Here is a 27287-nt window from a genome sequence, read left to right on the forward strand (position 1 = left end):
ATATATGATAAATAGATTCAAAATAGATGTCTCTATAAATTTTAGATATTTCATAATCTTCCTTTTGATATTCTCATAGTTATAGAGCCTCAAAGTCGACTGTCATTCCATATTATATGGTAGCTGCTTGATATATTGTATTATATATTCTTTGACTCCTCCAACTTAAAGCATCATATTTACACTCATTCGATTCAAAACAAATTTCTCTATAAATTTTGAAAATTTCATACTTGCATTGAAGTATGTTCAGAGATATAGAGCCTCAAAATTAACTGTCATGTTTTAAAACAATTTCTCGATAGAATTTATCACATATCCTCTGACCCCCATACCTTAAAGTATTATATTTATGATAAATAGATGCAAAATAGATGTCTCTATAAATTTTAGATATTTCATAATCTTCCTTTTGATATCCTCATAGTTATACAGCCTCAAAGTCTACTTTCATTCCATATTATATGGCAGCCGCTTAATATATTCTATTATTTATTCTCTGACTCCTCCAACTTAAAGCATCATATTTACACTCATTCGATTCAGAACAAATTTCTCTATAAAATTTGAAAATTTCATTACTTTCATTGAAGTATGTTCAGAGATATAGAGCCTCAAAATTAACTGTCATGTTTCAAAACAATTTCTCGATAGAATTTATCACATATCCTCTGGCCCTCGTATCTTAAAATATTATATATATGATAAATAGATTCAGAATTGATATCTCTATGAATTTTAGAAATTTCATAATCTTCCTTTTGATATTCTCATAGTTATAGAGCCTCAAAGTTGACTGTCATTCCATATTATATAGCAGCCGCTTAATGTATTCTATTATTTATTCTCTGACTCCTCCAACTTAAAGCATCATATTTACACTCATTCGATTCAAAACAAATTTCTCTATAAATTTTGAAAATTTCATACTTGCATTGAAGTATGTTCAGAGATATAGAGCCTCAAAATTAACTGTCATGTTTCAAAACAATTTCTCGATAGAATTTATCACATATCCTCTGACCCTCGTATCTTAAAATATTATATATATGATAAATAGATTCAGAATTGATATCTCTATGAATTTTAGAAATTTCATAATCTTCCTTTTGATATTCTCATAGTTATAGAGCCTCAAAGTTGACTGTCATTCCATATTATATAGCAGCCGCTTAATGTATTCTATTATTTATTCTCTGACTCCTCCAACTTAAAGCATCATATTTACACTCATTCGATTCAGAACAAATTTCTCTATAAAATTTGAAAATTTTATTACTTTCATTGAAGTATGTTCAGAGATATAGAGCCTCAAAATTAACTGTCATGTTTCAAAACAATTTCTCGATAGAATTTATCACATATCCTCTGACCCTCGTATCTTAAAATATTATATATATATATGATAAATAGATTGAGAATTGATGTCTCTTTAAATTTTAGAAATTTAATAATCTGAGTAATTAGCTCGTGGAGATGAAGATTCAAAGACATGGATGAACCTTACAGTTTACTCAGTGACTCAGTTCTAGCTAATGTAGCTGATTCCAAAGACATCGGTCTTTGATAATTTCTAAGTCAAATACGAATATATGACTTATTAACTTAATGAACTATGAGGATGATAATACGAATTTAAAAATTTTTATAATAGCATTTCGCTCCAATGAGTTGAACATTACTAAATGAGATCATTTAATTAGTACAGTTATTTTGAATTGCATAATTATTTCAAACGATGAACAATTTAAATATTACACATATTTTGGTAGAAACTTCTCGATATAACATACACAAGTACAAAGAAATGAAAATTAAGATTAATGATTCCCAATCAGATGGCCGCAACTCACAGGTTAATCAGCATAACTTTTTTAGGGAATTGCTGATTAGGATTAGGAGAAGTTTCTAAGTAATAATTAAAACGATTGCGTAGATTGCTACTCATTTTCCAGACGTTTCAGAACCTTTGCAAGAAATCTCCATTTCTTCAAATCTTATTCTTCACTACACTCGTACCAATTGAGATCAATTGACTGTTTCTTGTTACAGTTAATGTATTCTTTGTACCGCCATGCCATCTTGTATGGGTTACTTCGCTGATAAAGAGTTTATATCATCTGTAATTTATGTAATTTATATCAATTTCATATGACTATATGGGCCAATTCTGTTTAATAACATTTGTATGTATACTTTTCAAAACATTCCTTCACTAAATTAACCGCCGGCTTCATTATGTAACAATAGTTATTTATGTAACAAGTGTGTAAAGTAGCCTTTTTCACATGAGTCGAAAAAAGGCCTTTACACACGATTTGCATACAATATTTTTTCTACTAACGCTTTTAATGAAGATTGGAACAATTTAACAAAACAACAGACGAATTCAATTATGAACAATACTAATATTGGCAACTCTTCTCTTTGGAATGCATAAATGCCACCTAAAAATAATTATCACTACATAAATAGAAAAATAAAAAGTAGAATGACTTGAACCTGGGACCTTCCGCATGAGAATATCATAATCTAGTCACTACGCTTTGGAGAATATGGATTATTTTTAAAAAAAAAAAAAAGAAAGTCATGCAACAGTATTTGAAAATACATTTTAAAATATTCTGTATCTCTCGAAATGCTAGTCAAGATTATTTACTCTTATATTTAAATTCAAAAGCAACTGAAATCTACATTAACTGCCCAAATTCATTCAAGTACTACTGTAATGTTTTTTTTTAAATTTATTTAAATAGTTTTTAACACTGAAATAAATTGACTCTGACTTAATTTATCTGTTTACTAAACTACTCACTATTCACTAAAATATTCATTAATATTTAACTATTCACTTAACTATGCACAAACTTACCACTAAACACTTTATTTAAATTCACCTATTGCTTTAATTTATTATCTCGTTGTGTTCGGGATGATATCAGGTTATTTTCCAGGTATGACTATTAAATAACGAGACTGGTTACGAAAAAGGGTTTTATCATAAAAATTATTCTATATTCCATTGCTCCCCTTCAATATACTCCCCCCCTCGCCACAAACCTTTCTATACTTTATTTCCATTAATCGAAACAGTGCTGGAAGTCTTCTTTGGCGAGTGCCTTTAGGAGCTCTGCCGTTTTTTAGTTTACCAAAAACAAGTCGCACGGTGCCAATTCTGGTGAGCACGTCGGGTTTTCGAGCACTGGAGTCAAATACTTTGGGTCAGAAGTTAAATTTTGTGACACCAGCTTCGCACAGACTTTTGTCATGTGTAATTCCTCGTGTAAAATGTTTCTAGTCGTTTCTTTATCGGCGTTTACAGCTTCGGCAATAATCCGGATGTTCATTCGATGATCTGCACGCACAATTTGGTTGATTTTGGTCACTGTTTCTGGAGTTAACACAGTCACGGGGTGACCTGGGCGCTGGTCATCTTCAGTGCTGTGTCGGCCATTACTAAAACATTTACACCACTCAAAAACACGCGCACGAGATAGGGAATTGTCCCCATAGGCCTCTTGCAACAATTTATAGCACCCAGTCGGAGATTTTTTCAATTTAACGAGAAATTTGAGATTGATACGCTGCTCCTGTTTTTCGTCACACATGATCTTCGGTACGAGAAAAAACTTACTACAACTGTTAAAGACTCTTAATCCAAATGTCAGAAATCTCTAGTTTGTCGTGAACAAATAAAAAGACCTTAGAAATTGACTTTATGAAAACGGTCATAGCATACAATGAACAGGTTATAAAAAGATGATCTGTTTTATAACTGTTCTTGGAAATTTGTACCCGGCGCGTTCACCTAATTTCAGATTCTAATAACATAAACCGGACCGGCTTCACAGTCCATGTCATGCACGAATTCGTAACAATTATATTTTTCTCTGGATTTTAATAATTTTTTGTGTCATTCTGAGATACATCTAACAAATTTACCCAATATACTGCGAGTCTTCTTCACTAAACTACGTTGTTATGTTGATTTTAGAGAAATTGCAATTTTTTTGTTGTGTTTGGAACTAAATCTGCCAAAGTTATCTAATTATAACAAATCTACACAGCAATTTCATTTGAAATTACGGTTTTCATTGATTTTAAATAATATTGAACCGTTTTTTTGTTTTAATTTGAGCTACATCTAGCAAATTCATTTACTATCTACTAATAATCTTCAAAATTTTATTTTCTCAACTACTTTTTCAGTTGATAGATCTACTACTGCCAAATTAATCAAATCTAGAGCACAATGTTAATTTGAAAGCCACGTTTTTCACTTATTTACAGGAACTTGCAGTCATTTTTGTATTTGTATTTGAAGCCAAATCTATAAGAATTTAGTAGATATACAGCTCAGTTGATTTCAGAAGTTTTTTTGCCGATTTTCGTTAATTTTCAGATCTCTATCAACAGTTTAATTTTTTCATCTAGTTATAGATAGATTATTACAGGAGAAAATTAAAAACGATCATATTGTATCGCAATCGTATATTGCATATTTAAAAAAAAATAACAAACATAACAAATTTTATATTTAATAATTTGATCAATGGTGATAAGAAGGATCAGCTAATATAGTTTTTCCGTAAGCTGGAGCTGGATGTACTGGATGTCCTGATTTTTCTACCACGGCATTAAATCCATTATGGTCGTCAGCGGTGTAGTGGACAGTGCGGATGGTACCATCAGATTCCGCTACAGTGTAACTACCTTTAACTACACCCCCATCACGTACTTCATGTTGACTTTTATGATCTCCACTTTGAGCATCTTGAACGCCGTAGTTGAATTCGTATTTTGGAGGAGCCTGAAACATTTTTTTTAAAAATTAAGTTTAAAAATTAACGTTCACCATTATAATCATCAGATTCTAATCATTGATATATTTTAATATATTTATTCGTCACGTGAAAACTTATCATCAAAAAATGGTATAGAAATATTAGTGACCGTATCGAAAATATATTTTTCTACGACCGTGCGTTTTAACCCACTTTCCCGCACGCATTTTAGTTTTGAAAGTGTCACTTTCCCGCACTAGTGCCGGAAAGTAGAATTATACAAATTTTGACCTTATTAGATAGTTTTTTACTTCTGAGATTATAACTATTGTTACTACAGGTAAATAAATATTTACGAAATAGTCCATCAAATAAAATTTAAACTTTTTCTAGCTTTTTGTAGCATTTTTAATTTTTTGAAAATATGAAATAATACAGATATTTTTTATATAACCTTGTAATTGTTACTAAAACGTCAAAGTTGTTCAAAACGTCTTGAAAGTGACCGAATATGTGGAATCTTCTTCTAAATTAAACCACGAAACTTATTCCGAGCTGTTACCTGCGAAATGACTTAAAACCGTTGCCGTCATCGTCATTTTTATGCGACCTGGAACCGATGCCATCCTCATCGACGTCATCTACCTTCCAGTTGAAACCAAATAACTCCACTGCACCGGCAATTCTTACCGGTCTACAGAATACAACAAATTGTGTTTTCAATATTAATATTTATAATAATTAGTATTTTTTAGTTAAAGTTTTGTACATTATTATGTTTGTTGGAATAAAATAATTTTTGAAAAACGGGTTGGTATACTTTTTTGTATATACGGTCGTAGAAAAAATAATGTTCCTAACTCATGCGTTAAAGTGTCTTTCCCGCACTTGACCGCTTGCCCGAACAATTGCAGTCGCGTGCGGGAAAGTATCACTTTCCGCACTTGTTAGGAAAATAACTATATTAGGTACAAAGAAACAGTGACAAAATATTTCTTATCCCTGTATCAGTAACAAAATAAAAATATAAACAAAAATATTTACCGGGAGAAAATGGAAGCAGAACTTGAATTCCATTTTTAAAGTTCAAAACTAAAATGTCTAATAGACCAATATAAAGACGCAATTACATTGACAGAGTACTCCACCGAGATAGTGCCCAGTAAACCATACAGTACTCGAGTGAGCAAGGGCGAGTATTTTGTATTGAATATGTTATAATATGACATGAGATATTATCTCATTTTGTTCTCCAATAGTCCTGATATAAACCGGTTATATACAGGGTCCTTCAGGACGAGCTGAATCGATATGCTTATGGGAAAGTACTGCGACTGGTGATCTGAAAATTTGCTCGCATGAGTTTTCGGAAATGCTCGTTCCAGCTAAAATAATTTCAGTTTTCTGAAACTTCTGGTTATACCCAAACTTCGTTATTTTAAACAGAATGCTATGGTTTTTATTAAATTTTTGGTATGCCTAAGGTCTGCCATTTTTTGATTATCACATTTTCGAAATTTTTGGACACATGCAGCCTTCCACTAAGAAAATTATATTTCTGAGTTTAAGTGAGTCAGGTCTAATATTTTTTAGATTTGGACAAATAACACTTACAGCTTTCAAAACCTGCGAAAACCATGACAAAAATCTATATAGGGTGTTCAGAAAATGGTACCGAATTTCGCCATCTAATTAACGGCTTTTGTAGAAACTTGAAAAAACTGAAATTTTCATGGTTTTTAATTGTCACCCGCCGATGACGAATAACGAATAACAAAAGTTAACGTATCAAAAATTGAAATAATTTAGTCAACTAAAAAATATTTAAACTCTACAATAAGAGGGGAAGAACAAAACTAAAAATTAAATTAAAGTGAAGTTAATTAAAACCCATGAGGATTTCAATTTTGTCAAGTTTCTACAAAAACCGTTAATTTGAGATATATGAATTTACTAACGAAGTCCCCTTAATTTAAAACGTAAAATCCAATGGTAAAGAGAAAAATGGGAGTTGCTATTTGAAAAAATTAAGTTTTCGAAGTTTTTAGATAGCGAAATTCGACACCATTTTCTGAACACCCTATATAAATTTTTGTCAAGGTTTTCACAGATTTTGAAAGCTGTAAGTGTTATTTGTCCGAATCCCAAAAATATTAGGTCTGACTCACTTAAACTTAGAAATATAAATATCTTAGTGGAGGGCTGCATGTGTCCAAAAATATCGAAAATGTGGAATAATTAAAAAATGGCGGATCTTAGGCATACGATGCATTATATAAAGTTATATTGAGAATTTAATGAAGACCATAGCATAAAATTTAAAGTTTAAAATAACGAAGTTTGGGCCCACTTCCGGTATAACTGGAAATTTCAGAAGACTGAAATTATTTCAGCTGAATGGAACATTTCGGAAAACCCATACAAGCAAATTCAGCTCGTCATGAAGGACCCTGTACAAATTATCACGATGAATGAAGACTGTGGGAACTGTTTTAATTTAATTATTGGCACTTTACTTATATTTTATATAAGTGAATCAACACCCAGTTGCATTAATTTATGAAATACTGAATCTGGTGTTAGCCAGAGTTTGTTCAAAATTATTTCTCCAATTCTTCTAGTGTAGTTGCTTCCCAACCTTTTATTTTATGCTTCTGGGTGTAGATTTTCTTTATTTAATTTGAATGTTACATATTTTACGCAAACTGACTCCCAGTTTTCCGTGAGCTGCTTTAACCAAAGACTTTTTTTGCTTCGCTGCCTGATCCTGACTTACTTTCAATCGAAATACCTGTTTCAACAAGCAGTCCCTTCCTCATAAAGTGATTAACCGTAAACGATTTCTTTAAATCTTGATTTAACTTAATTGATACTAAACTCCTAACAGAGAAGTAATATTTATACTTGGGACATTTGATAACTGACAAATTGCGCAGTCAACAGCAGGATTTTTTGCCACAACCTTTAACAGAAACACTGACTAGCTTGCGACCTGTGAAACACAATTTACTTTCTACATAACCTATTAGAAACTCACGTAAAAATCTACATCTTTGTTTGTAGAATATCCATGAGAAACAATTGGATTAGTTGCATATCCTTGATGGAATTTTGGTGTTTCCAAATTAACTGAAGAGTATGAACTAGCTTGGCCGTGACTGTAGTTCAAAACTCCAGCTTGTGCTACTGCAGCTACAGCTATCAAAGTTAAAATCTGAAAAATTAAAACTATGATTTGTGATTTGTTTATACGCGTTCAACCATTCAGCCATAAAAATAATTATAGAAATAAACGGACACAAAACTAAAAACAAAACTGAATCCGAAGTATACGCATTCTTCAAAGAGACATTTGTTTGAATGATATTAATGGTAAAATAAATTTGAAATTCTAGTACAAATAATTATTCTGATTGCAGTAAATTCTCTAAGTTTATGGAAAGTATTAATCTTTTTGTTGGGTTCTAGGAAATAAATTATTCTACATTGTTTTTATCAAAAATTTTCTGTTAAACTTACTTTTGAATACATAATCGTATAGCTGATCGTCGGCTTGATACTAAATCAAATTAAATGATTTAAGCTTTTTATACCGAAGAATTGATTAAATGTAACATTATAGACATAAGAAATCATACCTGTTTCTTTATTAACTGAAAGTTACGTAGCTTCACCAAATTCTGACCTAGATTTTTCATTTGATAATGAAATTATGATGAAAATAACAATAAATAATTTGCTAATTAATGCTTATATTAAAAACACTCGCCAGTGACGCTGAGATTAATAAGATCATTATAATATTTAACAACGTATTTCTCAATTCAAAATAATACTATTGCTTCGAAATTTTTGTGATAATTACTACCATATACAATTTGGAAAATTAATACTTGAGAAAATTGGTATAAAACTATGAATGATATTTCATTTTCTGTTTTGTATTACTTGGTAATATGTTTTCTTGAATTACAACTTTTAATTAGAACCCAACAGACAGAGCAATTGTCCTCTCAGTAAGAAATTATAAAAGTTGTGGAGACGGTGGTATCCAGGAGCTGCCCACAAGGCAGAGCTGTGTCTCAAGCCCTGTAGTATCTGGTCTTTCACAACTTAAACGTTAAACCTCTCGGCAAGTTGAACAGTGCCAGTCTGAAACCGAGCTCCCAATTTTTCACAGAAGATTCAATATTAACACGCACTAAATTATAACTACTACTCTAGAGCGTAGAAATATTTAAGGATCACTCTGGATCCATAACTGCTCTGGTACGAATACGTGAATATCAAAAAAAGTTGCTCTAGCAAGCAGAAGGGTTTTATATGGGGTCATTCACGAAAGATCCTCCAGAGCATATACACTTTAAAACCTCTATGAAGCTATCGTGACTAAAAATTAGAATACAACAGAGTTCAGCCCTCGCCGTGTCTTATTAAGGTCCACTCGTTTGAATGCCTCAAACAACAAGGATAATTCGCTGGCCAATATGTTGATATTATATCTCTAAGTGATTTAATCGCATAACAAACTCTGCGTAGATGTATGGAAGCACTTGGTGGAGACCTAGTGACAAAAGTTATAAGCTAAATTGCCTGTTTTAGGTTTCCAACAGAGAGATTATTTAGATTCGGTGTATTCATTCCATATATGTTTGATTTGATGTTGATTCGTTTTATAAATATTCTGGTATATACAGAGTGTTTAACTTTTCCAAATTATATATTATACAGAATATAAAAGCTCTTATACAGCATTAAGCTAATTCTAAAAATAACCATCTTATTAACTTATTCATCTCTCTAACAAGTTGACTGTCGATATTTATCCTTTTGACATGTACTTTTGGTGTCGAGAAAATTTATTTATTACTCATCCAAGAAATCCGCAAAGACAATTCAGTATTAATGTATGGTGTGGTTCAATTGGCAGCAAAATATTTGGGCCAGTTTTTTATGAAAGTACTTTGACAGGCAGAAGATAAGTTGATGTGCTATCAGAGGTACTGGAAAGAATATTTGGATGATCTCAATTTAGAAGCACGTAACCAAATTTATTTTCAACAAGATGGAGCTCCTGCCCATCAGGTACGCGAAGTCAGAATATTGTTGGAAAGACTTTTCCAAGATAGGTGGATTGCTACAAATGGTCCTACACGTTGACCCCCTGGATCTCCTGACATAACTCCCCAAGACTTTTACGTTTGGGGTTATGTCAAGAACGAGGTCTATAAAAGAAGATATACGAATCGGACTGAACTTCAAGATAGTATCAGACACATTACCGTTTTAAAACCTACGCAATGTGTACTGAAGAATTCTCGAAAATGTATTTAATAAAACGGCGATATTTTTGCACATTTAAACTAGTTTGTTTTTTGTTTTTTTCGTATTGTAATAAAATATTTAGATTTTACTTGAGTTTTATCTCGGCCAACTCGTTAAAAAAATTAATATCCACTTGTTATAAAGATGAATAAGTTGTTTATTTTTAGATATAGATAAATGCTGTATATTCTGTGAATAATTTGGAAAAATTTGTACCAAAAATATACAGGGAGTTTCAGGTCAAATCAAGTCAAATATTCACATGCACCCTTTCGTAAATTATTATTACTCAATTTTATCTTCTGTAAAAACATAGATGGAGTTATAAACAACGAAGGAAAATAGTTATCTCTATAAAGAATCAAATTAGCGAGTAAGTAATAAATTTCCTTATACTATATGTGTTCAAGACTCGATAAAACAAAAGAAATATAAATTCGTAAGACCTTGTGTTTATGATTATAAAATTTGTAATAGGATGCAAGGATGCCTGCTTAAAGCATTCCAATCGCTACAAAAGAAATATAATTATCGTTAACGAAATTATCTTCAGCTGAATCAATCAGCGTTTGTTAATTACTTGAGTGGTAGTAGCCAATAGACCTTCAACTAATGTTATAGTTGAATAATTATAAACTTAATGGATTATTTCCATGCATTACGCATTTCCTGTTCATTTGATGAAGCCAAGAAGATTTCTTATAGTAATTATATTTAATATAAAAAATAGACAGTTTATATCATTACAAGAATTGTCTTTTAAGTTTTTATAAATCGTAAAACAGAAACCGACAATTTAGAAACAAAAAGTTTTATCGCTTTTCGAAGTATTAAGATAATTATCCACTACTTTTGGTATTGGTTGATTCAAATTGACGATCTGCTCTGAAGATTAGGAAACTGGTAGTAAAAAGCTCAGATTAGAGCGCAGCAGAATTCAACCAGGTTTTATTAATAGCGATTAAAGCAACCGTCGATAGCGGCATTTCAAATACCAAGAAGTTTAGCATTCAAGAGTTGTGTCCGGTCATGTACTTCACCTCCATATCAGATGGAGGCTCAAAATATAATTTACCATTTACTCCGACCAAGTAAGTCGATCCGTTTCTGCGTGCTTGTTTTCAATACATGAATAATCTTGCGCCAGTGAAGACATGTAAAAGACCGTCTGTCGACTGGAGTCTTGAAGAATTATCAGATTATCCACCAGTGGAATTAGGTGAAAACGATCGCGGATTATATGAATTAGCATTAGAAAAGGTTACTTGATGCTTCTTGCTATTGTAACCCATCAAAAATCACGAAATCATTGAGCAATATTTCAGCCACTCCATCCTTATTTTTTGCATTACGATTTTTGTATTTTTCTCAATATATATTCCAGATACATGGTTTTTGCTCAATTGCAGTTAAACAAGCAACTACGTCGATCAGGAATGATCATCAGTCGTTTCTGGAACGGGCCTTATTCAGGGATTTACTGAGCCAAGTTCCTCAATATCATAATTGCCAGATAATTTGTCTTATGCATTTTAGCGTACGCTCATTCTAATTTTAATATCGTCGAAACATGGTTTGAAAACTTCTTGGGTGTCCGCGCATCTTTTATCTAACAGTGGAGAAGAAGAAAAAGTCATTAGGCGATAAATCGGGTGATTACGAGCGCAATGAGACATTAATACCATAAGTCTTTCAAATATTTGTTTGACGTGCTTCGCTCTAATCATAAACTATCCGATTAATCACATTTTTAGTTGTATCTTCTTCTGTAACAATGTTAATATCCTCACATGATTCTACAGCTTTTTTAAGTGGTTTAGAGTCAATTTTTGACATCAGTACATGAATATGAACTCTCCTTTATCAGCTTTTTTTATTCAATCCTTATTTATCTTATTCAGTATTTTTATAATCTGAAGTAGTACAATTATACGATTAGTGAATTTTTCGGGTAAATATTCCAGTTCCAAATCAATAAAATCTAACAGCATTGTGTATTAGTTATATAGACATTGATCCTAATTATAATAAAATGTGTCACTTTCTCTTCAATCCAATTCCATTAATTTTATTTCAAGGTTGGTGATGTGAAATAATATTGGAAGATTTGTAGGCCATTGCGAGATATTGATACGCTTTATTTCTTGTCTTTCTTAGTTTCCATTATATTCCAACTACAGGATGGTTATCCGAAAATGAATGTATGTATCAAAAATATAAAGGAAACTCTACTAACTAGTGTGAGGTGTTTTTACGTACGTAATGACAAGTTTTTACAGCTTGTAATTTCATATTCAACATTGGAGACTCTTCTTGGGAAAAGTTAATAAATGTAAATATCATATTTAGACATCCCAACTTCTTAAGGAGCTTTACAAATAAAGAAATAAGAAGGAGAAAAAGCTGGAAATATCATGGTACCATTTCCACATGAGATATTAAAAAAGAGAACGAATATAATGCAGATTTATGTAGTAGTAATATGCGGAAACTTATCTGGAAAAGGCTGAACTGATATAGCACTCGAATGGTTGACTAGCAGATAATTTGATGCGGAGAGCCTAGTAGTAGCCTTGCAATAGTAGGAGAGAAAAAAAAATTGAATTAATTTTGATTTGAATTCAAAAAATGTTAAATAAAGTGGTTATACGACTCAAGCGACAAGTGAAAAAAGCTTTTATATTTGTTTTCAAAAAGAGCATGTGCAAACTGTGATTGTGTAAGAAATTGTTTTAAAATTATAAAATAAATCATTAGGATTCTGAAACCACTTTGAAAATACACTAACACTTATTGAGTTTTCTTCTTTATAATTTGTTTTTCATCACTTTTATTAATTGTTTCGCTTGGTACTTTTGTGTTCTTGGACTACGTTATTTTTTTTTAACAATTCATCAATTTCATTTCCATTATATGCCGAGCCCATATAAGTTTATTCTTTAGGCCTTTATATACATTATGATAATTTTTTTCCTCAGTTTAGGTTCTATAGCATCATTTTCCTTCTTATTTTTCCATTTTATTAATAATTTCTGCTTTTATTTCAGTAAACTATCTACAGGGTGTCTCCGACGAGTTAACTATCTATATATGGCAAAATACTTATAGTAAAATCATGAAAATTTCTACGTTTGGGTTTTCTGATACGATCTTTTCAACTAAAATATTTTCAAAGATGTTGGACTTCCGGTTTTACCGGAAGTCTACTGTAACTTTGTTATACTTTTGTCTGAAAACTTTTTCCAAAAAATGTATACTTTTAGAGTTGATAATTTTTTTGTAACAAACTTGACCCTTATAAATTATTTTTTTACGAGGATACCCTTAGAGATATGAAGATGGTTTTTGTTCGGTTGCTTTGAGCAAGGTCAGACGTAAATGAATCTATGTTGAAAAATTTTTCATTTTATACAGGGTGTGTATAAAAAGTGTTCAAAGTTTAACTTCATAAATATCTATTTTTTTTATTTTTTCAAATAGAACCACCCGGTTTTTTCTATTTTAATGCATTCAGGGATAAAAAATAAGGCAAATTCATGAATACTTTCTTATACTTAAACCTTGTCGTTATCCAGATATTAAATGTTTTTTCTAAATTTTTAGAGATGCTGGCTTGGTCTAAATTTTATTTTGACCGTTGATACAAACACAATGAAATAAAGAATCCAATACTAACTTTTAGTCGTTTCCGAGATATTTGAGGTTTTAAATTATTATCGTATTTTTTAACAAGTTTTAATTTTTTATGTATACTTTTAGTAGGCTCTGTAATAAATGACACTTATTTAACTGTCATTAGTGAAATGTTGATACTTTCGAAAGTCGGTGGTTCTCAATTTAATAACGAATAAATAAAATTTAAACCACACCTGCATCTCTAAAAATTTACAGATTTAATATCTGGTTAACGGTATACATGAATTTTCCTTATTTTTTACCCCTGAATGCATTAAAATAGAAAAAACCGGGTGGTTCTATTTAAAAATTTGATAATTATGAAGTTAAATTTTGAGAACTTTTTATACACACCCTGTATAAAATGAAAAATTTTTTAACATAGATTCAAATACGTCTGACCTTGGTAAAAGCAACCGAATAGAAACTATTTTCATATCTTTGAGGGTAACCTCGTAAAAAAATAATTTATAAGAGTCTGCAACGGTCAAACTTTTTACAAAAAAATTGATAACTCAAAAAGTCTGCATTTTTGGAAAAAAGTTTTTAGACAAAAGTATACTTAAATTTACGTTAATGTCAAAAATATATTTAATATATAGGGTGTTTCGTTCAAAATAACAAAGTTACAGTCGACTTTTGTATTTTTTGTATTTTGCCATATACAGATAGTTTTATTTAACTCGTCGTGGGACACCCTGTAGATAGTTTATTGAAATAAAAGCAAACGTGAACCAATTATTAATTAGAAATAATCAATAAAATTGAAGAAGAGGGAAAATTATGCTATAGAATGTAAACTAAGCTATTCAACACGACCAGAAACAACTTTTTGAGACCACAGAAATGAAAACTCCCAGGCGGATTTCGAGAAAAATATTACTTGACCGAAGAAGAATCGACTTTATTGCACAGCATAAAAAACAATAGAAACAACACTTAAGTCAAATGACAGGCGATAGATCTCCAATTGGACCACGGAGTAAAGGTCGACCCCGAAAGAGTTAGAGCGACAATTTAGAGCCAGGATGAGGAGAGATATCGAAGAAGGAACAAGCATTAGACCTATTATGGTAAAAGGAATAGAAAAAGAAATTGTGGATATCTTTGACCACTTTCTATACTATCACAACCATTGTTATTTTATCAACAACGCCAAGCTGATAGTTTATTATCAAAAATTGAAATCATTCAATTGTAAAACAATCAAACGGATACAGAGGAATTAGCAATAGAAAAACCTGTTGTGTTGAAGTTACCATCAAGCTTATGGTGTGGATAATCCATGTAGAAGTTCACTATTTTATCATTATTAATTTGACGTTGTTGATGAAATAAAATATTGAAGGTATTTTCCAAGTTTGTAAAAGAATCTTAATGAATATAGAGGAAAACTCCCAGGCGGATCTCGGGAAAAATATTACTTGACCGAAGAAGAATCGACTTTATTGCACAGCATACAAAACAATGGAACCAACACTTAAGTCAAATGACAGGCGATAGATCTCCAATTGGACCACGGAGTAGAGGTCGACCCCGAAAGAGTTAGAGCGACAATTTAGAGCCAGGATGAGGAGAGATATCAAAGAAGGAACAAGCATTAGACCTATTATGGTAGAAGGAGTAGAAAAAGAAATTGTGGACATCTTTGACCACTTTCTATACCATCACAACCATTGTTATTTTATCAACAACGCCAAGCTGATAGTTTATTATCAAAAATTGAAATCATTCAATTGTAAAACAATCAAACGGATACAGAGGAATTAGCAATAGAAAAACCTGTTGTGTTGAAGTTACCATCAAGCTTATGGTGTGGATAATCCATGTAGAAGTTCACTATTTTATCATTATTAATTTGACGTTGTTGATGAAATAAAATATTGAAGGTATTTTCCAAGTTTGTAAAAGAATCTTAATGAATATAGAGGAAAACTCCCAGGCGGATCTCGGGAAAAATATTACTTGACCGAAGAAGAATCGACTTTATTGCACAGCATACAAAACAATGGAACCAACACTTAAGTCAAATGACAGGCGATAGATCTCCAATTGGACCACGGAGTAGAGGTCGACCCCGAAAGAGTTAGAGCGACAATTTAGAGCCAGGATGAGGAGAGATATCAAAGAAGGAACAAGCATTAGACCTATTATGGTAGAAGGAGTAGAAAAAGAAATTGTGGACATCTTTGACCACTTTCTATACCATCACAACCATTGTTATTTTATCAACAACGCCAAGCTGATAGTTTATTATCAAAAATTGAAATCATTCAATTGTAAAACAATCAAACGGATACAGAGGAATTAGCAATAGAAAAACCTGTTGTCTTGAAGTTACCATCAAGCTTATGGTGTGGATAATCCATGTAGAAGTTCACTATTTTATCATTATTAATTTGACGTTGTTGATGAAATAAAATATTGAAGGTATTTTCCAAGTTTGTAAAAGAATCTTAATGAATATAGAGGAAAACTCCCAGGCGGATCTCGGGAAAAATATTACTTGACCGAAGAAGAATCGACTTTATTGCCCAGCATACAAAACAATAGAACCAACACTCAAGTCAAATGACAGGCGATAGATCTCCAATTGGAACACGGAGTAAAGGTCGACCCCGAAAGAGTTAGAGCGACAATTTAGAGCCAGGATGAGGAGAGATATCGAAGAAGGAACAAGCATTAGACCTATTATGGTAGAAGGAGTAGAAAAAGAAATTGTGGACATCTTTGACCACTTTCTATACCATCACAACCATTGTTATTTTATCAACAACGCCAAGCTGATAGTTTATTATCAAAAATTGAAATCATTCAATTGTAAAACAATCAAACGGATACGATCGAAAAAAGTTTTTATACAAAAGCATACTGAAATCTACGTAGATTTCAGAAATGTAATAAAATATAGGGTGTTTCATTTAAAATAACAAAGTTACAGTCGACTTTCGGTAGAACCGGCCATCTTTGAAAATATTTTAGTTAAAAAGATCGTATCCAGAAAACCTGAAACGTAGAAATTCGCATGATTTTTCTATACAGATAGTTATAACTCGTTGTGGGACACCCTGTATTGATCAACTAAAGTGATATATACATCTCACTTTTATTCAACAATAGTTGGCAAATATAACTTATACGATGTTGCTTACAATAATCATAGAATCTCGCAAGCGACAATTGTTAAAAGCTGTCATATTGCACAACACTGTAAGATTCTCAAGATGTTCACGTTGATGATTTGGGGTGTTTCACATGCCATTACCTAATGCCTTCAGAATTTAATTACTAGTATTCTCAATAATTAAATTAGACTATGGGAATAACTCATTTGGATACATCAAAGTATAAAAGATTGTTAGTTTCATAGTAATTAATTAGTACTGTTTGAATTAGTGAAGCGCAACTATGTTTACCAAAGTAAGTACTTTGAAAAAAAGTTTTTTTAATTTTGATACCGTAAATTCACAATTGTTTTTTGAAAACGTAGAATTGGCTCGTACCGTTTCGATTTTTTTATTATTTATGACTTCTTGATGGTCACGTAAGTTGACCCAGAAAGTTCTTTAAATTATTCAAATGAAAATAAAAAACTAAGGAATGGTTTTTGTGTACGGAAAATGTACTTTAAATCCTACATAACAGTTATTGAATATTATTTCTTTCGGATTATCAAGGCTTCTTTCTTTCCTTCCCAATTCGTTGAAAATATTACTGGCAACATTTGTCGTTTCAGGCAATATTTGCAACATTATTCTGCACAATCAACGCTGGTTTAATCAACAACTATGCTTATCGTCAAGATGGAGCTAATTACAATGCAGGACATCATAGTGTAGAGTCTTATTCAGGCAAAGGATCTATTTCAACCACATCATACGTTACCAATCATTCTCCTGCTCACAGAAACTACGGTGGGTACAATAATAACCTCGGCGGTGGACAATCATATTCCAATACTTATATTCATAATTCAAATCAAGTTAATTTCAATAGAGATCAAGGAAGTTATGGATACGGTGATAATAACAACCACCATGGATATGATTATGATGAAAGTCAATATTATAATGTAAGTAACCGAAATATGTTTTCTACTCCTTATATCGTGAACGTTTTGACCATGTTTTGAAGAACAAAATGTAACAATCACCGAAAAGGTATCGATTGTACTCAATGAGGGGTTGTAAGTCAACTAACCACCCTTGTTTATACCATATAAAACATGTAACCTATTTACTTATCCTATATTCATTAAGATTCTTTTACAAACTTGGAAAATACCTTCAATATTTTATTTCATCAACAACGTCAAATTAATAATGATAAAATAGTGAACTTCTACATGGATTATCCACACCATAAGCTTGATGGTAACTTCAAGACAACAGGTTTTTCTATTGCTAATTCCTCTGTATCCGTTTGATTGTTTTACAATTTGATGATTTCAATTTTTGATAATAAACTATCAGCTTGGCGTTGTTGATAAAACAATGGTTGTGTTGGTATAGAAAGTGGTCAAAGATGTCCAGAATTTCTTTTTCTACTCGTTCTACTATAATAGGTCTAATGCTTGTTCTTTCTTCGATATCTTTCCTCATCCTGGCTCTAGATTGTCGCTCTAACTCTTTTGGGGTCGACCTCTACTCCGTGTTCCAATTGGAGATCTATCGCCTGTCATTTGACTTAAGTGTTGGTTCCATTGTTTTGTATGCTGTGCAATAAAGTCGATTCTTCTTCGGTCAAGTAATATTTTTCTCGAAATCCGCCAGGAATTTTTCATTTCTGTGGTCTCAAAAAGTTGTTTCTGGTCGTGTTGAATAGCTTAGTTTACATTCTATAGCATAATTTTTCTTCTACTTCTTCAATTTAATTGATAATTTCTAATTGATAATTGGTTCACGTTTGCTTTTATTTCAGTAAACTATCTACAGGGTGTCCCACGACTATCTGTATATGGCAAAATACAAAAAATACAAAATTTGACTGTAACTTTGTTATTTTGAACGGAACACCCTATATATTTATATATTTTTGAAATCTACGTGAATTTTAGTATACTTTTGTCTAGAAACTTTTTTCGAAAAATGTATACTTTTTGAGTTATTCATTTTTTTTGTAAAAAATTTGACCGTTGTAGACCCTTTCAAATTATTTTTTTAAGATGATACCCTTAAATATATGAAAATGGTTTCTGTTCGGTGGCTTTTAGCAAGGCCAGACGTATTTGAATCTGTGTAGAAAAACTTTTTATTTTATACAGTGTGTGTATCAAAAGTGTTCAAAGTTTAACTTCATAAATATCAAATTTATTTATTTTTTAAATAGAACCACCCGGTTTTTTCTATTTTGCTGCATTCAGGGGTATGTATGCTGTGATAAAAAGTCGATTCTTCTTCGGTCAAGTAATATTTTTCCCGAGATCCGCCTGGGAGTTTTCATATCTGTGGTCTCAAAAAGTTTTTTCGATTTTGATGTTTCTGGTCGTCTTGTACAGTTTAATTTACATTCTATAGCATAATTTTCCTCCTTCTTCTTCCATTTTATTAATAATTTCTCATTAATAATTGGTTCACGTCTGCTTTTATTTCAGTAAACTATCTACAGGGAGTCCCAAGACGAGTTAAAGTACAAAAAATACAAAAGTAATTTTGTTATTTTGAACGGAACACCCTATATATTAATACATTTTTGAAATATTCGTAAATTCTAGTATACTTTTGTCTAAAACCTTTTTTCGAAAAATGCATACTTTTTGAGTTAAGTATGAATTTTTTTGTATTTTTTTTTGTAAAAAATTTAACCGTTGCAGACCCTTACAAATTATTTTTTTACGAAGATACCCTCAAAGATATGAAATCGGTTTTTATTCAGTTGCTTTCAGCAAAGTCAGACGTATTTGAATCTATGTTGAAAAACTTTCTATTTTATACAGGGTGTGTATAAAAAGTTTAACTTGGTAACTATCAAATATCTTTATTTTTTCAAATAGAACCACCGGGTTCAAAGTCGATTATTCTTCGGTCAAATAATATTTTTCCCGAAATCCGCCAGGGAATTTTCATTTCCGTGGTCTCAAAAAGTTGTTTCGTTTTTGATGTTTCTGGTCGACTTGTGTAGCACTGAACGATACATCAGAAACGTATCGATGTATAGAAGTGATGCAAATATTCTATTGAAGTGCAAAACTAAATAGTTTGTTGTTTATTTGCAGTTTTTCGTGGTCTCTTATTGAAGAATTTTATCAAAAATATAAATAACTTAACCTCAAAATATTTATATTGATTCTATTCATATGTCACAAGTTTATTTCAAAAATAATCCAAGTTATTCAACTTAAAAACGATGTAACAAGATTTAAATTCGTCACTAGCAATTATTTTGAACTGAGTTTGTCTTGATGGAATCGGGACATTTAGAAATGCCGATGTGGCATCACCACAAGGCGGAAAATTAGATAATAATCTAATTCACGTTCGCGTGAGAGCGGGCATAATCAATTTGATAATACATTAATCTACACACCAATATTTTGGCAACAGGTTCTACTACAATACGTTCATTATTTCGATGTGATGATTAATCTTTGAAATAGAATACTTCATACTATTAATTTTAATAATAGGATATTTATTATTGTTGACGCGAACCTCCTTGAAATTTTAACACCTCAAGGTTCATTAAACCATAAAGTACAATAATCTTCGATATTTTCGAGATGAAAAATGTATTTAATTATATAGATTTGTAATAAACTATGACGTTTTCCGGGGTGGGTTGTATATAAAGTGTGGGTTGACGTAATTCTTAAAGAAACCTACTAATTTAATGCACGAAACGAGTGGAATAATATATTACAAAACTAGGGAAAAAAGTTTGAAATTTCCGCTACGCTCCTCCTTTCACCACGGAGCCATATGTTCAAGTCTGGGAACAGAAAATAATCCGAGGGGGTTAAATCTGGTGAATAGGTACTTTAATTCATCAATTTTGGCCATAGTAATAACGGATATGTGAGCTGGTATATTGTCTTGATGAAACAACACTTTCTTCTCAGCCAAATGCGGCCGTTTTTGCATGATTTCTTGGCTCAAACTTTGCAATAACTTTGTAGTAGATAGTTTTTTCTTTTTCATGGTATTAAATGGAACTTATCCTACGCGCATCCCAAAAACCCGACGCCACGACCATGTCTGCAGATGAAACGGTCTTTGCCTTCTTTGGAACCGGTTTTCCCTTTTCGGACCATTATTTTTATTGTTCTTTTGTTTCGGGTGTGAAGTGAATGAACCACGTTTTATCCATGGTTTTTAACTTTTTTTGTACAAAGTTTCTTCATTATAAAGTTTTTGATATGAAATAAATTGTTTTTCCTTTTTAGGATATACCAAAATACGCTTTCAAATATGGAATAGAAGATCCTAGTACTGGAGATGCAAAGAATCAATACGAAGTTAGGGACGGCGATGTCGTGAAAGGCCAATACTCAGTGGTGGACGCCGATGGAAGTCTTCGTACTGTAGAATATACCTCTGATCCTCATCACGGATTTAGAGCAGTTGTTCATAAATCTGGGCAAGAATCGATCGCTTATGGTCATTGATGCATTTTATAACAAGTTATTTATTAAAAAAAAATAATTATTCACATTTTGATACTAATGCTACGAGGTTTGTACAAAAACTCTTCTTCAACGTTGAAACCTTTAACTGACACATGGTCTTCCTAACGTCTAGAATGTTAACAATATTCCATATCACTAATTTTTTTATTTCCTGAAAGAGCCAAGTGTTAAATATGGTGAGTAAGACAGATGTCATAAGAGAGGAAAAGTTTTAGCCACCAAAACCACGAATCAAAAAAGATTTGTGTCTTTTTTGCAAATCATCAATCAAAACACTTTACACGGATTCGTATTAAATTCTATACTAAGATCTGGAAAATAGACAAATTTGTCAACTTTTTGCACATTTAGAAACTACTTTTGAGCTCTTGAGTACTTTCCGACTGTTCTCCGTGGCTAATTGCCACAATGGTAGATGCGGCTTCCTTGTCATTAAAAAATTAGGTAAATGTAAAACATATTGATATCTATGCTTTTCGAGATTCACGTTTCATCACAGAAATGGGTTCAAACGTATAACTACTCGACTCAATACATAAGGAAACGATACACACTAATTGAAATTTTTCAGCATAAATTATTCTTGTTTTAAAAATTTCTTTACCGTATTTTTTGATCATACCTCGTATTTATTCATTCCAAATTTGAACAGTAGTTGTTTCATATAACCCTATGGATAACGTTTGATCATTTAATTGGTTATTTTCATGCTATCATTTGTCAGTATTGTTAATATTTAAATTATTAATTCAATTTCAATTTTGTTTTGTTCATATTTTTCAGAATTTTTGTATTATCTTCTAAATCAAAATTTTATTGCAATATAATGTAATGATCTCAATTATTTTGAGGCATATTTTCAAAAAAAATCGCAGTGATTATATTTTATAATAAATATGAAATTATATATAAAATTTTTATATTTTTATAATAAAACTAGTAGAAATCTGATTTTTTTAATCATTTTTGTCAAATATCCTCAATTATTCAAGAATTGTTTTCTCAAATTAGTAGAATTACCTAAACCAAATTGAAGTTTCCGATGTGTTTAGGTTGAAAAATCGTTCAAATATGGAGTAATGCATTATTATGAACATCAAACATTTCAAAACTTACTCCCAAGATCCATATAATAGTGGATACCCATGATTTTTGAAGAAACTAGGTTTGGCGTGCAGACTCCGCTAGATAGTTAATGAAACTTCTATCCAAAGTCTTTCAAAGAGCGAGAGACTGCGAAACTCCAGGGCATTACACCTGGAGGCGTACCATATAGAGAAATAAATCAGCTAGAGTCATAGCAGAAACAGGAAACAGAAATATTTTGAGTCGCCATAAAATTGCTAAATTTGGATTGAAAAACACACACATTAACTTCAGCTTCGGCACCCAGAAAAGCACATATCAATCATGACATTGTTTATATAGATAATTCAGTAATTGAGGACAAGTTATTTCTTATAAAATTGGTGTATAAATTGGTCTGGAACAAAGCAAAAGGATCCGTATATCTCGTATAGAGAGAGCAAGGTAATCCCGGAAAGCTTTAGATATTCTCTCCATCTTAATAATAGTTCTTCTTTTTTAGTATTCCACCTAATTTTTCTTTAAAATTTCGCACACTTACATAGCTATCGAATGTTCTAATATTTTGGCGAATATTTCAATGTTTGAAGAAAACATATTTTTTTGTTGTTGAACAAAATTATCAAGAATGTTGACAAAGCGACTGAATTCACATTTTAAATTGCTAAATATCATTACAATTCTTGAACCTTTTGAAACAATATTTAGCAAACAACCGTATAGTTTCACCAGTCTCCTTACTGTACTTTTGGCTATTTTTCAGTTAAAAAAAACAGCTCAAAAGTTAACTACGAAAAGTTAGAACAAATACAAAAAATGTTTTTTGTCTTTCAAGACTACTTCAATCAAATTGGGATTAGTTTAGGTGTAGAACTATTAACAATACAAATATATATGTGCTATAGGTACTTTAGGAACACACACTGTATATTTATTTAGTTTCAGTACTCTTTTTTGTATTCCTTTTTTTATATTCGGTCTTCCATTAAATTATTCGCCTAGGTATGTAAATGATTCGATTCATTTTCATGTATTTATCTCCTTCACTTACGAGGATGCATTGATATCTAGTTAACCTAGACCAGTTCCATTCATAAACAAAATATTGCGTTACAATAGCAACGAACAATAAATTATTAGAAGTGTAAGTGTAAACTTTTACGTCAAAATAGTAAACCAGAGTTACGGAATTAAAAGAAAGAAGTTCACCGAAATTGTAAAAATCCAAAAATTGGAGTATCGAGCCATCATAAAGTATCTGCATTTAAAAAAGTTAAGAGGTAAGAGGTAATAATCGGGTTGCCAGCTTCAAAAGTAATAAATTTTCCATTGAAGATGATGACCGATCGGAAAGGCCAGTTTCTGAAGCACTGAATATTTCATACGAACGTGTTCATTATATAGATCACATCAATTTGGACATGAGAAAAATTGCTGCAAAATGGATCCCCAAATGTTTGAATGTTGACCAAAAGAGTTCAAGAAGCATCGCGTTCGATCTGTACTCGATTTGAAAACGCGGTAGACTTCTTTAACCAAATTGTTACTAAGGATGAGACTTGGATACATTTCTACGATCCAGAAACAAAGCAACAATCGATGGAATGGCGACACTCTGGTTCTCCAAGATCTAAGAAGTTTCGTGTCCACAAATCTGCTGGAAACGTTTTTGCTTCAGTTTTTTGGGTTTGCCATGGAGTAATCATGATTGATTTTTTGGATAAGGGTAGAACAATAACTGGAGATTATTCTTCGACATTACTGATCACTCTACAGGAAATAATTAAAGAGAAAATACGCGGAAAGCTATCCAAAGGTGTTTTGTTTTTGTAGGACAACACTCCTGCACACAAATCTCTAGTTACTATTCGTGATTTAGGGTTTGAAATACTAGAACACCTCCCTTATTCACTAGATTTGGTTCCGTCCGACTATCATCTCTTTCTTCAAGTGAAAAAAATTTTAAAAGGTCGTGAATTTTCTTCCAACGAGGAGGTAATAAAAGCTGTGGAGGTCTGGTTTGCAGAGCAAGAAGAAACGTTGCAAGAAGAGAATATGTTGAGTAATAAAATATTTTGACATTGAAATTTTGTTTGGTTCTATAGTAGGCTAAGAATTTTTCAATATATCCTCGTAGTTCCTCTTCTTTTCTTTTATACACTGTTTCGTTCATATATACGTAAAAATCTGAACCTCAATATCATAAAGCGACACAAATTTCGAACGGTTCAGGTAGACGTATAATTTTTTAACTATATAAACATTTACATAATTACCAATAAATAATTTGATATATTGGGTGTAGAGTGCTTTTTATTATGGTCTGAATGATAATTAATTAGACGCGATCCCAAATTTTTTGAATATTTTTTACAGATCTCCAATTTTTATATACGCATAACCAGATCATCTACTGATGACATTATATAACTACTACATATATTATTAAGAAATATTATCACATTTGCTATGGGTGGAGACATTTTTTCCATTCGGGAGAAATGTATATATAATCAATAAACTCATTAAAAAATTAGTATGTGTTGATCACCGAAGAGAAATTTCAAAAAGCAACATGCTCGTTAAGGTACAGTTGAAATCATTCAATAATAAATTTCTAAATAAATAGAATAAATTATCAAACTAACATAATCGATTTATCTTGTTTTCATTTTCAATTGAACTGCTTTTTTAATCAATTTTTCGAATATTTCTTATAAAAATAATTTTTTTCGAATAGATTAACATTTCATCATCGTTTCCCTCAAGAAATTCTACAATATCTTCAACTAAATCAGTTTGCTCGTCGTTTGTTCCAAGATTTTCGTTAATTTCTTCACAATTATAGTTAATCAAGTTTTTTTGCTTGTATCGTCATTAGTTTTAATACACTCTTCAACAAAACAAAACAAAATAACTACATATCATATATTTTGGTACATTCTGCTCACGAAATATTATATTGTCAAGTTTATGAAGAAAATTGGAGTTACTGAAGATCTATTATGCATCCCTGCAGCATATTACGTCCATTTCTTATTTCGGCTTCAAGAAAAACGATGTTTCTCCTAGCAAAGGCTTCACAATTTCGAAGCAGGAAACTTTTGAAGTTTTGCGGTTGGTAAATCACAAGGCAATATCCCCTAAGAATCATTTTCGTCGAATCTAATATACTGAGTGATAGTTTTTTGTCTTTTTATTTCTTATTCCAAGCTTGGTGACTGGCTGTGAATAATAGCTATGGATCAATTGAAGGGTTTACAAGAAGATCTCCCAATTAATTGTCGTACACTCCAAAGTGACCAGGTAGTCTTACAAGTTTGACCTGGTGAATCATACAATTCTCCCAATGTGTCTCAATATGATTCGATTATGGTGTAGAAGCTAAATTCATTGTTTCTCAATTCTGTATTCTCTTAGAGAAAAGCTTGTCATTATCATTTTCATATTGAGAAAAGACAAAATCAATGGATATGGTATAAATCGAGAGCTCTTTCATTGCTTTCTACATTTAATTCAATTTCTAATATTGATGGAATTTTCATAATTCGAAATCTACGGATGAAGTCATCATCAATATATTGAAAACTTTGTCTTTCTCATTCCAGATAGTAGCTGTTCTTCTAATCGGATATTCAGTAGCTGTTGAAGATATACCAACATCATATGCTAAATTCAATGACTACCAAAATAATATCAAGCACATTATATCCCAACAGAATCCAAAATCAACTGAATATACTTATTCTCGACCCCAATATAACTACGAGCCAATAGCTTCTTCCTCTAGCGATTATTATAATCAAGAATCTGGTTATTCTGCTCAAAAAGTTTCCAAACCTACTCTGAAATATACGAATTCTCCATTACCAACTTCGGAAGGATTAGGTGCATATGGTGGACAAACTTTTACCAAATCGAGAAACTTATTGTATACCCAAACTTCTGCACAAGAAGAAAACAATGCTAATAAGAAATCATCTAGCTCCAGTCGTCTCCTGTATACTGGACCAACTGAAGAAGCTCAACAGTACTCTCTACCTGTTCAACAAACTCAAAAGTACTCTTTACCTGCTCAACAAACTTCAAAGTACCCTTCACCTGCTTATCAAACTAAACAATACTCTGTATCTGCTCAACAAACTGTGGAGTATGCTCCACCAGCTGATCCAACTTTGAAATATTCATCATCTGCTAAGTATTCAGGAGCTGCGGATCAAATGATGCAGTACTATTCACCAGCTCAACGAACTAGCCAGTATTCATCGCCTTCCCAACGAAATGTAGCAGCTGAACAGTACAATCACCAAAACGAAGAAGAAAACGTAAGTAGCAAAATAATATCGCATTAACAATATATCTGACAAATTTGTATTATTCCAGACTTACCCAAAATACGAATTCTCTTATGGAGTAGAAGACCACCAATATGGCGATATCCATTCACACAAAGAATCCAGAGACGGTGATGTCACTCAAGGAGAATATTCTCTTCAGGAACCAGATGGTACAATCAGAACTGTCAAATACAGAGTTGATAAACATAGCGGTTTTCAAGCTGTAGTTGAAAAGTCTGGCAATCCACAATCACAGAACAATCTGAAGAAAGTTTATCAGTAATTTTTGGTACTGATCCTGCAGCTTCAGTTGTAGTTTTTGTTTATTAATTATACGTTGTTAAATTGTTAATTTATATTATTTTATATTAATAAAAAATACTTATGAATTTTCTTGATTTTTTTACCTAATTAGATTATATTGATCTCTAGAACCAAATATTAATTCAAAATATA

The 27287-nt window shown here is 31.6% G+C and overlaps 1 protein-coding gene across 1 annotated transcript in view; it reads right to left on the reverse strand.

The window, feature by feature from the left end:
- Positions 1–4549: 4549 nt before the first annotated feature.
- LOC130450420 (adult-specific cuticular protein ACP-20-like) overlaps positions 4550–27287 on the reverse strand; it is a 39124-nt gene continuing 16386 nt past the window's right edge. Inside the window, exons 4-5 of the mRNA XM_056788793.1 lie at positions 7929–7998; positions 4550–4773 (exon numbers count right to left, since the gene is read on the reverse strand). Coding sequence (XP_056644771.1) covers positions 4550–4773; positions 7929–7998 — 294 coding nt within the window. The remainder of the gene's footprint in view (positions 4774–7928; positions 7999–27287) is intronic.

Source organism: Diorhabda sublineata, chromosome 11, assembly GCF_026230105.1.
Source record: "Diorhabda sublineata isolate icDioSubl1.1 chromosome 11, icDioSubl1.1, whole genome shotgun sequence".
NCBI classification, from domain to species: domain Eukaryota; kingdom Metazoa; phylum Arthropoda; class Insecta; order Coleoptera; family Chrysomelidae; genus Diorhabda; species Diorhabda sublineata.